Raw genomic sequence first — 11,376 nt, 5'->3', positions numbered from 1 at the left:
TGAGCTCACATTCCATCCTAAGGGAGCTTGGGTAGGAGAGGGTCTGGGGGGTGACAAGTCTAAGCAGCATGGCAGAGGAAGGGTAGGTGGGGAAAGGGGGTGCCTGAATGGGATTTCAGGACTAAGGACTGCTTCTAAGACCACTGAGTTTCCTTCTGCAATAAAACATGCACACTTAGGCCCAACCAAGTCCCCTATCCCACAGAATTCAGCCAGCCAGCTGGGGTGTCTTCATGGGGTGACTTGAGACCCCACATCCCAAATATCTCCTGGGGCACAAGGGAAGGGTGGATTTGGAGCTGGAGCGAGAAAGCTGCTTGGCCCTGGAGATGGTTCCTGATGTTGACCCAGGTCAGGTGAGGTGACCGACTTTGACCCCAGGGAAATCCACACCGGGCCTTAGGAGTCAGAAGCAACAAGATCCCCAGAATCTTCCCCACCCCAAGCCTGACGCCACTGGTTGGGCATGGGCAGGGCAGTGGAGCCCCGGCCCAGGGCCACAAACCAGCCCTGTGAGAGCCGAGCAGGCGCTGTGGATGGACGAACGGACTGACGGACGGACGTGCAAGGACGAGGGAGGAAGACAGACCCCACCAAGGCAGGAGGAAGAGGAACAGGCACGGAGGGTCCTTCAAGTCACATGCAGGCAAGCAGGCTGCTGAAGAGGCGAGCAGAGGCATCTCTCAGCAGACGGGGTTAGACCAGCTGCTCCTCAGGGGTTAATAAGCATATATGCAAATGACCCGTCGCCCCACCCACCTCCCAAGGCCCGCCCCCCAGGCTTCTGCAGGCAGGGTTTGGCTTACTTGGTGTCAAGTTCTATGAGATTGGTATCTACTGGCGTCTCGTTCTCTGGAACTAAACATAGGGCAGCCGGTGCGGATGGGTTAGTGGGTGTGGGGGCCTGTGGGCACAGGTCCCATCTGGGGACAACCAAGCTAAGACAGGGAGGGCAAAGGAAGAAGGGGAATGGGGAAGGGGAGCTGACCCCTGGTCTCAGAAATACCCACATCATCCTCAAGGCAGGGAAGGCGGTTAAGGGATGGGCTCCAGGCTCCTGGCAACCCCGGGAAAATACAAATCCCTCTGGACCTGCTCCTTTTGGCATGTCTCCCACATAACTTAGATTCATTTCTTGCATGCATGAATTTTACTAACTCTAAGACAAACATTTTTTTCACATTTTCACATCTCTGAACTCATATGTTTTACAAAACAATGGTATCTGATAGTCCAGTTGCAGTAACCATCTTTTCCCTTGGTGGTACATACTACGATGTTGTGTCTTTTGACTGGAACCGTTCTAGATTTAATAAAATATGACCAGTTTGGTACCACTTGGAAGGATTATGAGGAAGGTGTGTCCAGGGGCCTGGATGCAAGACAGGGCTACAAGCATGGCCAGTGGGCCCCTGCACTCCTGACCTCCCTGCCCCATGAAGGAGAGGAGCCAGACCTCTCTGTCTCCTTGGGGTATCAGATGCAAATAGAAGTGTGGGCCTTGCACAGGTCCTGGGAGCTGGGGAAGAAGGGTGACCCTGGGCTGAATGCTAACACAGAGGGGGAATGTGGCAGTTGGCGGAGAATGGAGCCGGCTATCTGGAAACCCCCACCCCAGTGACCCACAGATCCCGCTCACCTTCTCGATGTGGGGGTTCCTCTTTGGGCTTGGGGTGCATTAGGGTGAAGGGCAGTTCCACAGCCACATCACTGAAATAGAGACCCAGAGCCGGTAAGCCTTGAACCCAGTGGCAGGCTGTGAGTCATACGCTCTATTGGTTTGAGAACTTGAGAGATGTTAATGGTCAGAGGTAGCTATGGACCGAGAGGCAGGAAATCTGGCCTCAAGCCCCCAGTTCTGCCACTCTCTGAGCCTCTGTCTCCCTAGGAGTTGAACTAGGAGCACTCTCTCCTGCCTCCAAATAGAAATGGAAACTTCCCTTTCCTGAGAAGGATCCTTGATTGCCATGAGGTGGGAGGAGGCAAAGGGGTGGGGAAAGGATTGCCCAGGGCAGTGTACGCAGTGGTCAACAGGTGGCTCCAGAGGTGCCCTGAGACCCTGCTGGCCTCAGGTCACCACAGCCAGCCCCAGCCTTCCCTGACACTGCCCTTCCCAGCCTCCTGGCTGGAACTCCTATTCTCACTCCATCCCATCTCCCAACATCTCCAGGATGTGGGGGTTCCTCTTCGGCTTCGAGTGCATGGGGGGACCCTTCTGGAGGCCACACAGCTATTAATGGGAAGTGACAGACAAGATTCTGATTCCGTAATTCACATCCACAACCAGAGAGAGAACAGCTCAGAATGGAGAAGGTGATTCCCACCCACCTTCTGCTCTCTATCCTTTCAAAAGCAACTCTAGAAGCTCCTCCTCTCAGCTTGTGGTGGTGCCACCCCAAGAGGTCCCACCAACTGTGAGAGCTTCCAAGCACAGCCTCATCTTACTGGCCTTGCTACTCAGGGCCCAGCTGGGAGGGAGGGAAGGAGGGGCAGGGGAAAAGACAGGCAGGGAGACACTGTCCAGCCAGAAAGGCCTGTCCCACCAGCCCCACCGCTCCCTGGGTGGGCACTTCACATCTTCAGGTCCCACGGAGCCCATCTGGAAAATGGGAGTAACAACACTGACCTTCTAGAACCACTAGGACTTCCAGAAGGCAATGGTAAAACTGGGTTCTGTGCTCACCAGAACCATTACTTCCCCTCATCAATAGAAACACAGAGATTTCATTTCATAGGGGTTCTTTTTTTCTTTTTTCTTCCAAAGGATATTGCTCTTCCAGGTTCAGTTGGAAGAGCGAGCTACAGAATGGAAGCTGACGGAAGATTGAGTTTGCCAATCTTCACTAAAACCACATGGGATATGGATCTTAGTGTTCTGCCAGGCCAGGCCATGGGCAATCAATGGCAGGGGGCATGTCTGATTCCTCCTGGGACCTCAGCACCCAGCACAGGGCTGGGAACAAATTGGGCCAGGAAATTTTTATTAAATTTGAACTGAACTGAATTAATTTCACCTCTCCAAATGAACTAAGATTTCTTGAGATAAGCAATATTGCCATCTTGAGACAGGAGGAGGCAAAAACCACTGCATTTGGGGCAAGTTCATGTTTGGAATGTATTCAGATCTAGCTGGCTGCAAGGGAATCTTGTCTACTAAAGCAGATCTCCACAGGACCTCTCCTTAGCAATACTCGGCCAGCAGTTAGTTCTTATTAGTGTAGAAGTGTGAAAGCCATGGAGCCTGAATTTTTCCAAAACATCCTATAATTCAGACTGAAAGGGAGCCAGTCCCCCAGATCAATGAAGCCAGCTTTGCTATCTGCAAAGGTCTTTGTCTCTTGGGTGGATGGAAGAGCAGGACAGCCACTCAGCTGCATCTCCCTAGATGCCCTGGAGAGAGTTCTATTCCCAGCACCTGTCTGAGCCTGGTAATCAAAAGTGAGTGTTAAGCATTTCCTTCCAACCCCATGCCCTGTGGTTCTGGATAGGCCGGTGGTCTCTGGGGCCCTCCAGGAAGGTGGGTCAGTCAGTTTGAAGGGACAGACTTTACCTGGATGCAAGATCTCCCAACAGGCTGGGTGGGTCAGAGGAGGCGGGAGAAGTGGTCAGGTGAGAGTTCAGAGAGGAAGAAAACAGAAAGCACGTTCATTCACCACTTCTGCTGCCCGTGGGGGTAGAGAAGACCCTGGGACACACTCTCACCCACCCCCGTGCAGCTACAGCTCCTTATTCAGGGATACACAGAGACGGCACTAGCCCTGCCAGGAGGACTGAGACGCAGGCCTGCCTCAGCCAAAGCCCCCTGGGGGACTTGCTGAGTCCCAGGATCTCCATCTGGTGAGAAGATGTGAAACCAACCCCTGGGCTGCCTGCCCCTGGGAGGCCTATATTCAGGCAGAAGAAAGCAACGAGGGATTCACTGAGCCTTTCTCAGGGAAGGAGATTGAGGCAGACTGTTTGAGTCCTGCAAGAGTCACAGGACACGGAGTTTGGGATTTGTGATTCTGACGTGTCCTAGAAAATGTGGTCAGTATTACACACCTCTACCTGCACTTATTATTCTAACAATAAAGGGAGTCAGTGTCTAATGCTATTAGCTTTCCAATCTTTTCATAGAAATTATGAATTAGAAAAAAATCCCTGTGACAAATTAGAAATCCTAGTTCTGTGTTTATAACAACCTGTAGGCCCAACATATGGGAAAAAGTAGTTCTTTCTGAGCTTCCACCAGACTGTGCTCCAGGGCAGGGAATATGCCTGGTCCACCGCTGTGACCCCAGCACCCAGCCCACGATCTGAGATTAGGGGAGGAAATTTCAGAAAATGTTTGAGGAACTGCTTGGGCCTCAGTTTCCCCATCTGTAAAAAGGGAGAGTCAGAACATCCTCAGTCCAGCACTGGAATTCTGAGCCCCTTTATCCATCTTCCCAGCAGATGAGCATGGGCAGGAGTGGGGGTGAGTGCTGTGCCCCAGACAGGGACAGAGCCCCCTGGAAACCCTACCGCACAGACCAAGGGGAAGCCTTCCCCGCCCCCACCCCAGGTGCCCGCCAGGGACTGCAGGGAGGACGAGGGGGAGGAGAGAAAGGTGGGAGGGGCAAGGGAGGGGCTGAAGTGCCCTAAGTCGGGAGAGGAAAGGGGGATGGAGGAGGAGGAGGAAAAGGAACAGGGCGTGGCCAGCTTGGTTCACCCCTAAGGCGGATGCAGCTAGAAGGTCCAGCCGACCGGCAGGACCGGCGACCGGGGACACGCCATCCTGCCCTTCAGGGCCCTGGGCCGGGATGGGGCACTCACCCGCCCCGAGACACCACCAGCTTCACTTTCACCTTGTAGGAAACGATGATGCCCAGGATCTCCCTATTGGCTCCTTCACGCAACCTGCAGGGCGACACGGGGAGGCGGTGCATGCGGGCTCACTGGGTGGGTGAGAAATGGCGGGGGCGCTGACCATCCATCCCTCTCCTGGGCCACTCAGCCACCAAGTGCAAGCCAAGGCCGGTGTGTGAAGAAAGGCAGGCTCTGCCCGAGGCAGGGGTTAATGGTCGGGTGGGGGTGGGGGGTTGGGGCCCTGGGTTCCATAACTGGCTGTGAAATTCACCCCCTGTGCAAGCCCAGTTAGCCCCTTTCCCTCCAGGGCCTGAGGCCCAGCAGCACAGTGAGGACTGTGGTCTTCCTACACTAGGACAGATTCTGCTTCACTCACCGCTCAGGAACCCATGGGCACAAAGGGCCAGACTGGGAGTTCACAGAGGGTGAGGGCAGTTGGCAAGGGAGGGAGAATCAGGGAAGACCCTGCAGGGGGTGGTGCCTCAACAGGTCTTAAGGACAGGTAGGCCTTGAGCCAGCATGGAGGAAGAAGGCAACGCTCAGAGGTGAGTGGACAGCAGGTGCGGGGGGTGGGGAAAGCCCGTCTGGCTGGAGCACAGGGTCCGTGCTGGGTGTCGTGGACAGGGGTACAGCAGAGGCAGACCAAAGCCCACCACAGGGCCAGACCTCAGCGGGTCGGGCAAGACAGGTTCCCCACACCCACCAGGTCTCGGCTAGAGGAGGGTAGCCTCAGAAAGCCAGTGATGACCCTGGGGCAGGGGTGACCATGTGGTCTTAGGGTCCCTGCCTTTGAGGGGCACCCCCACATGTGGTCTAACCCAGCTCACTGCCCTTATCTCTCCAGACTCTCCAACCCCCCTCCTGATTCATCCTCTCCTGCTGGGACCCTTCCAGAAGCTACTTCCTTCATTCCAGCCTTACTCTGCCTCAGGGACACACCCCATCCAACTGAAGACACTAGGTCAGGAGCTGCTGCCCCTTGTGGGAAACCTCTGCAGTTGCCCTGCCTCAGCAAGCCAGCAGAGCCCAGCACTGACTAAGGGAGCCCAGTTAGGGGTCCATCTTGTCCTCTGGGTCATCCCTGGGTAGGCATGGGAGCTGGGGACAGCATCCCTGGAAGTTCAAGCTCCTGAGGACAGCCCTGGAGAATGCCTAGGGAAAGGGCAACCCATGCCTTGTGCTGGCACTGACGGGAGAAAGGCAGGTGTGGGCCCACGGCGGAGGGGTGAGGGTCTGAGAGCCTTGGAGTGAAGGCGGGTAGGTCCTTACAGGGTGCTGGAAGCCAGGTTCGTGTCTTCATGCTTTAGTTTCCCATCTAGGGCAAGGCCCCGCTTCTCTCGGTTGTTGGCCAGGAAGGGGGTCAGCGTATAAACCTTGCAGAATGTCGAGCTGGGTGCCACTGTGTCACTGGGAAGAAGGGAGGCAGGTGTGGAAATCCCCCCCCAGAGCCAACCCCAGCCCTCTCCCCAGCCCAGCCAGGACATCTCAAAGACTACATAGCAACATTTTAAGAAATGTTTTAAGTTACAAAAATTATAAGTAAATAAACACACACATACATGAAAAATTATATGAAATGAATTTTCCCTCTTCACCCACATTATTTGCAGGGCCAGGATAAAAAGACAGGTGCATCTTTTAATTGGATATACTACTTCTTTTAGTTGAGAAAAGATGTTTTATTGGAAATCTTTCTTCTTGCCTTAGCTACTACAAGCTTAGGACAAAGTCCCATGCTCAACCATAGCAGCTCTCCTCAAACTTAGATTTTTTTAAATAAATTATTCTCTACCCTCCCATACACAATCCCTTTTACCCAATGTTTTGGATTATTCCTTTATCAGACAAGAAAAGCTGTATACCTAGTGCCATACCCTCTTTGCCTTGGCTGCCAGGAAGCTCATAGCAAAATACCTCCCTTCAATCTAGGTTTCTGATGCAGTGTAATTATGATCCCAATCTCCTTGGATTCATTAGCTCTTATTTTGTCATTCTAGTTTTGTGGGTCTTTTCCTTGACTGTGACATGCATTTTCTTATAGCTAAATTTAATGGTTGTTTTCTAAAAGGCTGCTCAGGATCATCTACTATGAATGGCAGGGAAGTCTGAGGCCCAGCCACCTACCAGGTAGAGAAGAGCCATCTGGGCCTATAAGTAGACCCAGAGCTGATCTTTTCCCTACCCAACCCCACACATCCACGGATGGGCTTGTGCTCACTTACTCAGCCTCTTCCATGGCCACAGGGCACTTGTACTGGGCCGTATTGAAAAGGCAGATGTCTGCATACTGGCGCACTGGGGAGCAAGAGGGAAACAAAGCGGTCTGAGCCAGCGATGCAGCTTCCGGCCACCCCAGAGTCCCCCAAGTTGGGGACGTTCAGCCCCAAATAATGGCCAGAATCCACTGGGAACTTCCACAGAAGACCACCCCCAACCTCCACCCACAGGGCAGCCCAAACATGCCCATTCTCGTCCATAACCAAACCTCTTCCCCCCGAGGGCAGCTTTGCCCAGCCAGACCCAGGGAAGCTAAGAGGGGAGGCTTAAATAGTAAACTCACTACCTGGCCAATAAGCGGCCTGTGTTATCAGCCTCAAAAGCCTTACCCTTTGGTTTAGAGTAGGCCCTGGGCTCCCCTGTGAGCCAGTAGTTATTTACAAGGCAGTTAACAAGGGAGAGCCTTCTGCTGCTCCCAACCCTTAGGAAGATTCCCTCTTGCCCACCCCCGGGGCTGACCCTCTGCCCGGGGTACCCGAGATCTTGATCTTCTTCACAGTCTTGTTGGTATTGTTAGTGACGTGAACATTGACGCTGATGGGCTCTCCGTGGTAATAGATCTGGGGGGTAAAAGAAGGGAGAAGGGCTGGATGGAAGTGTATCAAAGCTCTAGATAGGGGCAGGGAGAAGAGGCATCAACGCATCTCCTGGGCTCCCCAGACCCTGGCCACCCTGATACTGGCCCCAAGTTCATCAGCCACATCCCACTGATGCTAAGCCACCAGGCATATTAGATAGACTTCAGTTCCTTTGTGGGACCTTGAAAGATAAGTGAATTAGGTGATATTCCTGGACTCCAGTCCAGGCTTGGTTACCAGAAACAATGGTAACAATAACAATAACAATGATAATGAGGATGACAGGGGTGTGACCTTGGACAGGTTTCCTCTGTACAATGGAGGAGCTGGACCAGGTGATGTATCAAGTCCCTGCCAGCTCTGGTTGCCTGGAATTTTGGACACAAAGGGTCTGGAAGAAGCAGGAGAAAGGTGAGGAAGGGCTAACTCCCTTACTGAGGAAAACAGCTCTGAATCCTCACTGTAGGGCCTCACCTTGAGTCTTGCCCCAAGCACTTGCCTTCAGCTGCCCCCAAGAGGGAAAGAGGGTACCCACACCTAAAAGGAGAATGGGGGTGCAGAGAACTGGCCAGGACCCAGGACCCTTTGAGAGGTACACTGACTTCTGAAGCCAGTCATATTCTTTAGGCTCCTGTCCCCCTCTGCCACCCCTATAGGCCCCAAGAGGCTTCCCCAAATCCTCCAAGGGAGGTCTCAGATTCTCTGAGCCCTGTGTTTTAGGGCTGGGGGCAGAAACTCCTATCCAAGCTGTCCCAGAGGCCATGAGAGAGTTAGGATCTAAGGTCCTAGTCATGGTAGGGCAACTCCCCCACCCCCACCCCCAGCCCAAGCCTCCTACCTCCTTATCCAGAGAGGCCTCTAGATGCAATGGCTTGTCCGACATGAGGAACTGCCTGGTGGTCTCAGCTGTGGGCTGGGGTCCAGGCCTTTCGGGCGCATACTGAACCTTCCTGATAACCAGGCGCACAGAATTCCTAATGGAGATGGACAGAGAGGAAGATGACCAGAGTTACCTACCTCTCTCCCCTTCAGTCCTCACATCCCTCTCCTGCTCAAGAGACTGCTATGGCTCCCCATGGCCTTAGAATCCAGTTCAGACTGCAAAGGTTGGCATAGGGGCCTTGACACCATCTGGCCCCACTCCATCATCCCACATTCTGTCCCCAGCCACCCCGACTTCCTCACTATCATCCTGATAGTCTATCTAGTCCTGCCTCTGAAGCTTTGCTTGTAGTGAGCTCCTGCCTATTACACGGTCTTCTTGTTTCTACCCTCACTTGTGTCCTTCCTCAAGGCCCAGCTAAATACCTCCTCTTCCAGAGTAGGATCTACCTACTCTGATCTGCTCCTGGTCTGCACTCCCACAGCTCAGCTAAATCACCCTGCAGCAGCCCTTTGTGTGAATCTGTGTCTTTGTGGCTAGCAGGATGGGAAGAAAGGGACATTTCACTTCCTACGTCACCTAATGTGGTAAGCTCCTTAAGGACAGAAACATTTGTCTAGTTGTGCACCACTGTATTCTCAGCACCTATGACAGTGCCTGCTATATAGCAAGTGCCTGCTTAATATCTATTAGTTAAAAATATGCAGAGGAGCCCCATGAAGAAATGGGGGCTCAGACAGGTGACAGGGTACAGGGGGTGCAGGTCACTTTAGAGGATAGAGACTCAGGGAGAGGATGGAGGCCCAGAGATGAGATGGGGCTCAGTGAAGGTGACAGTAGCTCAGGGAGGAGAGGACACAAGGATTGTGAGGGGATGGGGACTCGGCGAGGCAGTCTCCACAGCATGGGGTACCCCCATTTCTCAGGTAAGCAGCCTCCACTCCCCGGAACCAGATGCCCTCACTCTGCCCTCACTAACTGTACACCCATGAGTAAATTAACCTCTATGTCTCCTTTCCTCATCTGTAAACACTGGTAATAATATAGCAGGACCTACTTCTTACGTTTGCTCTGAGGATTAAATTAGCACATACATGTCCATCACTCTGAACAGTGTCTTAATAAACCCTTAATAAGCCCTTGATAAATGACAGTTGCTGTATCATTATTGGTAATAACTCTGGGGTGGACATAAAACGCCCCGTTGGTGGTGGGGTGAGACTGGTGGCTCTCAGTGTCGCTCCTCTTCCTTGCTCTGGTCAGGGCCCCCTCACACAAGCCACAACCCCTTCCTTTCTGGTCTGAGGTCTTAAGAAGAAAAGGGGGAAGAGAAGCAAGGGAGAAGGGTCCCGCCTCCCCGCGCGCAGGAACTGTCCGGGCTAGAGATGGAGATGCCTGCAATTCATCTTGTAGCCACCAGGTGGCCAGCTTAGCCCACTCGCTGGAGGTTGCAGGGCCCTCAGCCAGCCTCCCGCAGGACCCTTGCCTCAGAAGGTAGGGAAGTGGGGGCTAAGACCAGCCCCACTAGGAGGCATGGCAGGCCTGAGAGCGGGGGCTGGGCAGCCCATCCCGGAAGTCAGGGCTGGCTGTTTGCCAAGAACACTTCCCCTCTGGGACATGGGCTGAACTCCTCACTATCTGCTGGGTGGGTTCACTTTCTCCATTTCCCTTCCTTGCTTAGACACTTCCATTGACACCACCACCACCATCACCTGCTACTGCCTGCTAGCTTCCCAGGAGAACTAGGAAATGGGGGGAAGAGGGGGCACAGTGTGTGGGCAGGTGTTTCAGTATGGCTGGGAAAAGTCTTGCTCACTGTTTAAAACAATCTGAACTTCAGTTTTTTCCAAAACAAAATTTTAAAAACATGCAATCTGGAGGGGATGGGACTAGAGACGGGGAGGTGGAGGAAGCAAGTACAGTGATGTAAAGGAAAAAATGCTGAGGCCTGAGCCTGGAAAATTGAGCCACCTCCCCTAGGAAGCCCTCCATGACCTGCCAAACCTCCAGAGTGGCCTTCTCAGAGTTCCCCAGGCTGGAATGTGCGGCCCCTCCTTGCACACTTCCAGGTATTGTTACTTATCTCTCTGACTTTGCTGGTCCTGTCTCCTTCCCTCTGCCAGCAGGCAGTCCACACCCAAGGCTGGTCCTGTCTCCCTCCCTCTGCCAGTAGGCAGCCCACACCAATGTGGAAGCTCCACATTTCTCACCGCTTGTGAATCTTCTCCTCCAGGTTTTCTGCACAGAAGGCTTTGACTTCATAGTCGACACCACAGGCCTGTAGGGAAGGGGGGTCACTGACCACAAGTCCTTGGGGAGGGCTGGATCCTGAGACCACACCCAGCCCCCTCTCTCATTTTACAAGCAAGGATGCTGGACAGGGACTCTGCGCTCCCACAGCCTGACCAGCCGCCCCTCGGTCTGACTCATGCTTGTGCTCAGCCCGTGTTGTGCTGCCTCCCTCTTCGGCTGCCTCCTGCATCTGACTTTCCCACAGAGCTCTGCCCAGCTCCCCCAACACTGGCCATCCCAAACCAGCCTAACTGGGCTCCACTCTCCAGACTCCTGCCTCATCAGAGTGGCCATCCTCATCAAGACCACTGCCCAGAAAAAACAACGGGTGCCTCAGCAGCCCTGTCTTGGGAGCCCCTGCTATGTACAGGCTGTACAGTGCTTCAGGGTCCCAGCCGCACCAGGAGGCACATCCTTTCATCTCCAGTTTGCAGATGTGGAACCTGGGGCTCAGAGATCTGGGGCCTGTGACACTAGTGGTGTCACCTCTCTCTGAGCCTCAGTTTCCCTGGCACAGAA

At 53.7% G+C, this 11,376-nt stretch overlaps 1 protein-coding gene across 10 annotated transcripts in view; it reads right to left on the bottom strand.

Annotated features, from left to right (window-relative positions):
• Window positions 1-11,376, bottom strand: part of ARRB1 (arrestin beta 1) — a 70,274-nt gene that overhangs the window by 6,720 nt on the left and 52,178 nt on the right. For 7 of the 10 annotated variants that reach the window (XM_036929747.2, XM_036929752.2, XM_036929745.2 and 4 more), the window contains exons 7-15: window positions 10,776-10,843; window positions 8,521-8,656; window positions 7,580-7,664; window positions 7,050-7,122; window positions 6,097-6,234; window positions 4,795-4,878; window positions 3,551-3,574; window positions 1,640-1,710; window positions 807-858 (exon numbers count right to left, since the gene is read on the bottom strand). In XM_036929747.2, coding sequence (XP_036785642.1) covers window positions 807-858; window positions 1,640-1,710; window positions 3,551-3,574; window positions 4,795-4,878; window positions 6,097-6,234; window positions 7,050-7,122; window positions 7,580-7,664; window positions 8,521-8,656; window positions 10,776-10,843 — 731 coding nt within the window. Of the gene's footprint in view, window positions 1-405; window positions 712-806; window positions 859-1,639; window positions 1,711-3,550; window positions 3,575-4,794; window positions 4,879-6,096; window positions 6,235-7,049; window positions 7,123-7,579; window positions 7,665-8,520; window positions 8,657-10,775; window positions 10,844-11,376 lie in introns of those variants that run through there. The other 3 variants (XM_036929749.2, XM_036929751.2, XM_036929746.2) reach the window with 3 other exon arrangements.

This window comes from Manis pentadactyla, chromosome 9 (genome assembly GCF_030020395.1).
Source record: "Manis pentadactyla isolate mManPen7 chromosome 9, mManPen7.hap1, whole genome shotgun sequence".
Lineage (NCBI taxonomy): Eukaryota > Metazoa > Chordata > Mammalia > Pholidota > Manidae > Manis > Manis pentadactyla.
This window is presented reverse-complemented; position numbering and strand designations above follow the sequence as displayed.